The sequence below is a fragment of the Sciurus carolinensis genome, chromosome 5 (assembly GCF_902686445.1).
Source record: "Sciurus carolinensis chromosome 5, mSciCar1.2, whole genome shotgun sequence".
NCBI lineage: Eukaryota > Metazoa > Chordata > Mammalia > Rodentia > Sciuridae > Sciurus > Sciurus carolinensis.
The window spans coordinates 157,421,569-157,427,642 of record NC_062217.1 but is presented as its reverse complement, the minus strand read 5'-3'; the positions used below and the strand labels follow the sequence as shown (position 1 = coordinate 157,427,642).

The 6,074-nt window shown below is 36.8% G+C and overlaps 1 protein-coding gene across 1 annotated transcript; it reads left to right on the top strand.

Moving 5' to 3' along the window:
* The first annotated feature begins 2,926 nt into the window (after nucleotides 1-2,926).
* Nucleotides 2,927-3,520, top strand: LOC124984662 (thioredoxin-like). Its single transcript, XM_047552563.1, has one exon. The coding sequence runs from the start codon at nucleotides 2,975-2,977 to the stop codon at nucleotides 3,290-3,292; it is 318 nt and encodes a 105-aa protein (XP_047408519.1). The 5' UTR covers nucleotides 2,927-2,974; the 3' UTR covers nucleotides 3,293-3,520.
* Nucleotides 3,521-6,074: the final 2,554 nt, after the last annotated feature.

Below are 6,074 nucleotides of genomic sequence, written 5' to 3'. Positions count from 1 at the left end.
TTTTTTTTTTTTTTTTTTTTTTTTTTAATGTATATGTATGTTATCAAGACTTTTGTAGAGTACTGGATTCAGAGTCCCAAACATTACCAAGAAGTAGGATGATACAGGGTGACTAGGTGTGCCTTTGTTCCCAGAAGAGATTGGAGAAGAAAAGTATGACACCTGCTGTCCCTCATCTCATACATTTATTGTAGGATATCAAATGGAACCTAGGTTAGCCAGTCGCGAACAAATGGGTAAAGGGATCCAACGCTGTATAGACAAGATGCAAGAAAGTATGCAAACTTGAAAGCAGGCATTTTCTAGTAGGTCAGTAAAAGAATCACCACAAATGCTGGGGATTTAAGCAAGTCTCTCAATTGTTCTCTCCCTATCTGTAAAATGGGCATGGGAGTCAAATGATACATCCTTAGAGTTGGAAGAGTACTTGGAAGTTATTTGATCCAGTGTTTGATCCTCTTCTAGAATTTCATCTACAGAATCCCCAACAAGTGACCTATCATCTGACCGCCCATGAAGGGAACTCATCTCCTTATGTTCCTTGTGCTAAGCCAAGTTCTACATTTCAACACCTTCATTCATTGGTCTTGATTCTCTCCATGAAGTTCTGAGTTACAATGTAGATGGCAAGAGAGGTGATGCAGTTCAGTGGAAAGAAAATCAGGTGAACCTGAGTCTGGGCCCCAACTTAAGCACTTTGCTGGCTGTAAAATCTTGACCAAATCGCATCAGTTCTATGAGACTCAATTTCCTTATCTGTCTGATGGAGACATTGCAAACTAGGAAGAAAATGTGTTGAGAGGATTAAAATAATTTCTACAAAATATCTTCATATTTGCTTAATAAAATTATTAAGAAAATTCTTTCTCTTAGACTATAATAAAAAAATCAATTTTTATTGAGACCCAAGGAGTTTATGGCATGATTTCAAGTTTTTGTTTCAGTGGTTTTTTTCTTCAATTTTCTTAACTTTTCCCTTGTTCCATTTCTAAATAAAGTCACTTTCTATATATTTTCATGCAGTTCCCTTTCCTATCAATCCACTTATTCTTTTGCTTGTACAATTAGAAAAGGAGAAGAAAGTTTGAACATGGGCTTAATAAAGTTGTAGGTGTCTGTATGCTGACCAGGAAAAAAAGTTCACAACAGAGATGGAGTTTATTGTCGTACTTGAAGCATAAGAGGCTTCTGAATTTTGCTGCCAATAAATAATCACTTCTGAAATAAAAGACAGTTTGGGTAGGAGCTAAATTGTACCCTGGAGGAGAGATTATACAATACATTGCTAACTTTACTATAAAGGAATCCTGTGAATTTAGGAATGAAATAATCCAGAGCTATAGTCAGTTGAAACCTTGTGGAAAATTTCCTTAGGGACAGAAGTCTAAAAAGTCTCCTCTTGAGTTTGTTGATAACTATAAAAAAGTCAAAACATGGGACTCTTGGGTCAAGCACATCCATGAAAATGAAGCTACCCTACAGAAATCCATATATATGGGCTGTGGATGTAGCTCAGTGGTACAGCACCTGCCTAGAAATTCACGTATGGACATTCATACAAGATGAACATCCTTGTTCATTGCCATGTGGTTTCCAATAACAAACACAATAAAAAATAATCATGACTTTCAGTAGGAGAATAGTAAAAACACTATAAGGGACCCCTAAAATGGGATACTCTGCACTATTTTTTTTTTTTTTTGGTAGTGCTGGGAATTAAACCCAGGGCCTTGTGTTTGCAAGGCAAGCACTCTACAAATGAGCTATATCCCCAGCCCTACTCTGCACTCTTAATAAAACATGAGTGGCCTGACATGATGTCTTTGACACATTGCTAAGGAAAAACTATACTGTAAAACAATATGTGAACAGTAATGCTTTATGTGTATATATGCATGTGTATACATACATACCCCTGTGTATTCATACAGATAAAAATACATAATATATGTATTTATAAAAAAGTTGGAAATCTATACCTGAAACAATGTTGACAGTAGTTAATTCTGAGGAGTGGGTTCAGGAGCATGAGAGAGATTTTCATTTTTTACTTTAAATGCTCATATATTTGAATGCCTTAACGTGGGTAAACATTATTTGTATAAAAAAATTTTTTTTTTTTTTGGTACTGGGGATTAAACTCAGGGATTGAATTTATTGAGTTACATCCCCAGCCCTTTTTGCTTTTTATTTTGAAAGTGTCCAGTTAAGTTGCATAGGGTCTCCCTATGTTACTGAGGCTGGTTTCAAACTTGCAATTCTCTTACCTCAGTCCCCTGAGTCACTGGGATTACAGGTGTGTGTCACCAAGACCAGCTATTTATATAATTTTGAAAACAGTAAAATGAGAATAGCTAAGTTCAGAAATCTATCTAAGTACCTTGTTAATTTTTCCTAAATTTTAGGAGTCCTTATGTGGAGTACACCTTTTTAAGAAAAATTAATAAACTTAATCTGTTTCCTTTGTACCAAAAGACCCTCACATCTGAAAGACCAACTGGTTTAGTTCCCTGTAAAAAGACCCACCTATTCAAGCCCTAGGAACAAGAGAGGATTCTGGAACCCCTGGCATCCCAGGGTTCCTTTACTCCTCTCCATGGCTTCCTCGAGATCCCAGATGGGACAAAATGTCACAAATTGAGTGTGACTCTTATGAGTGTTTTCCTAGAAAGGAGGGGAGCTTCGGTGATCAGATAATTTTCCACAGCAACATGATGTGTGCTGAGAACTGGTTGCTGTGAATGAAGCTCCGTGACTCAGGAGTATCCTACTTGGGCTTGGCACTGTAGACACCTGACATCTGGCATTTGCTAGAAGCCAGTTCAGTTGATTAAAGGACAGTGTTTTAATGAGCACTGGGGTTTAATTTTTTCAAGGGGCCAAGTTATTTCACATAAAGAAATATTCTTGTTCCAGCTCTTTCTGGATCTGTTTCCATCGACTCCAGCTGCTGCTCGTCAGACCCCCAACAGCCATGGTGAAGCAGGTCGACAGCAAGGAAGTTTTTCAGGAAGCTTTGGCGGCTGCAGGAGACAAACTTGTAGTAGTTGACTTCTCAGCCAACTGGTGCGGCCCTTGCAAAATGATCAAGCCTTTCCTTCATTCCCTCTCTGAAAAATATTCCGACGTCTTGTTCCTGGAAGTAGATGTAGATGCCTGCCAGGATGTCGCTGCAGAGTGTGAAGTCAAATGCATGCCCACCTTCCAGTTTTTCAAAAAAGGTCAAAAGGTGGGTGAGTTTTCTGGAACTAACAAGGAAAAGCTTAAAGCCACCATTAATGAATTTCTCTAATCATGTTTTCTGGAAAACATAACCACCCATCAGCTGTTTAATACTTGTAATTTTTAAAACATTATGGAAAGTATGAAGTATGGAAACTATGTACCCAACTGCCATCGGATTATAAATGACAATAAGCTATTCATTCTACCCTTTTAAAAACTGTTCTTCAACAACCACACTGTATCACTAATACCAGCCAACTACTTTTTGAAATTGTTCTACTGTTGTAAAGATTAGTGGAATAAAAGATGTACATGGTTAAATTCATTAATTTATGCGTTAATCTCTTCATTCACTTGTCAGTGGTAAAATACAGAAGTTAGCAGTCAGTTGAAGGTTTACGGGTCAGAAATATTTGAATTGGAATTTCTAGTCTGATACTTACTGGTTGAAAATCTTGGCAAGTTCTATAGCCTATCCAAGTCTCCGATTCCTCATCAATTAAATAAGGACAGTAATCAAAGGTTGTTGTGAGGATTTAAGAACATTTCAGGTACTTAGCATAATACCTGGCTGTACTACAAGTTCAATAAAAGTTAAGTAGCATCATTCATGAGTTTATTATTCAAAAATTATTTATTGAACATCTACTGTGTGCCAAGCTTTATGCCAGATTCTGAATTTTAATATGGTTGGGACATGAATATTGCTCTTAAGGGGGTTAAATCTAGAGATTCTTTTTTTTTTTTTTTTTTTTTTTAGTATTTTTTTTTTATTGTAAACAAATGGGATACATGTTGTTTCTCTGTTTGTACATGGCGTAAAGGCATACCATTTGTGTAATCATAAATTTACATAGGGTAATGTTGTTTGATTCATTCTGTTATTTTTTCCCTTCCCCCCCACCCCTCCCACCCCTCTTTTCCCTCTATACAGTCCTTCCTTCCTCCATGAGATTCTTAACCTAATAGAATTCAGGGACTTTTTGAACTTGGATGAGTTTACATCTCTATTTTTCACTAACCTTTAATGAAATTTAATATTTCCTTCAATTGTGAATGTATTCAACAAATCATAAAAGTATTGACATAATATATGACTTTGTCACCAACAGAAATCATAGACGCTTTCATAGAATACTGTTTTCAGGAGAAATTTTGAAATTTCATTTTGCATGTCATTACTTTGAAATTATAATAGTTATTAGACCCACCACTAGACCTAGGAATTATGTTAATAAAGAAGTACATATGTAGCTGGGCATGGTGTTACATGCCTGTAATCCCAGTGGCTCAGGAGGCTGAGGCAGGAGGATCTCGAGTTCAAAGCCAGTCCCAGCAAAAGGGAGGTGCTAAGCAACTCAGTGAGACCCTGTCTCTAAATAAAATACAAAAAAAAGAGGGCTGGGGAATGTGGCTCTGTGGTTAAGCACCACTGGGTTCAATCCTTGGTACCACAAAAAAAAAAAAAAAAAAAAAAAAAGAATAAATCATCAGAGGTATATTGATACAATGAAATACCACCTAGAGATGAGAATGAATTATCAATTGTTATATCCAGAAACATGCATGAATCTCAACCCTTAAATTGAACAAAGAAACCAGACACAAAAGGGTGTATATTGTATGATATAATTTATATAAATTTGAAAAACAGATTAATCTCTAGGTTAGAAGTCAAGATAGTTTATTCTTTATGGGGTGGGACTGAGGCTTTTAAGATATGGATGCTAGAAATATAAATGTATTCTCTTTGTTCAAGTTCATTGAGCTATATAGATATATCTATAATGTGTGCACTTAGATTCATACCTCAATAAAATTTACTTTAAATGGGGGTCCCTATGCTCTCCTAGTTTGTCAAAGAGGTTCATGACTCAAAAATGATGAAGAACCTCAGGTCTAGTTGGAGAGACAAATCCAGAGAAATTACTACACAACGATACAATGTGTTATACACAGCTGGATTTTCCAGGTCACCCTGACCATGTGTCCTATTTTTTTTTAACATGGGAAGTATGCTCACAGCAGCTATAGAAAAGGAATTACAAAATATTGTGGAAGTATAGAGAAGGGAACCATTAAATTTGCTGGAGGTGATCAGGAAGAAATCTCCTAGAGGAAGTGATACTTGGTGGGGCCCCAGAGGATAAGTCAACTTTCATCTGAAGGGCTAGCTGTCAAGCAAGCATCAGGAAAAAAGTAAGTGTGCTGTATTTGGAGAACATTAAGCTTTCTGGTGTGACCAGTTCAAAGGGCCATGATTGATGAAAGGACATGAGAGGGATACATGAATGACTATGCATTGTGCTAAGATGAAGCAACAAATGTTTGTTTATTCCTTTGTTTTTATGTTTTATTGAAGGAATAGACTTAGAAAATATTGCTCCAAACAAGCTGGATGGATTTTTACAAACAGAGCACATCTATTTTCTTAGCACCCAGGTTAAGAAATAGGACATTAACAACCTATCAGAAGCGTATTCTTGCTTCCTCTCAATCATTACTGCTCCCTACCCCTGCCAAATTTAACCACTATCTTGACTTCTAACATCATCGATTGGTTTTGCTGGGTTTTGTGCTTTATTTAATGTGCATACTTTTTCTGCGTCTGATTTCTTTCAGGCATGCATGTAAGTGAAACATGATGTTTTTGCATATAGTTATGAATCATTGCCATCTAAATCTTAAGGAGGGGAGTGGCATGAACTGATCGCTGTGTTAGGAAAACTACTCTTGCAGACTCATTGGGGGTGAAGTGGAAAAACAAGATCCATCAAGGGAGCCAGAGAAATAATCTAAGCAATGGAAGATAAGGACCTAACCCAGAGCCCAGGCAGTGGAGATGGGGA

What these genes read in the sequence shown, in the direction of transcription:
- LOC124984662 (XM_047552563.1), top strand. Translation starts at nt 2,975, where the DNA reads ATGGTGAAGCAGGTCGACAGCAAGGAAGTTTTTCAGGAAGCTTTGGCG.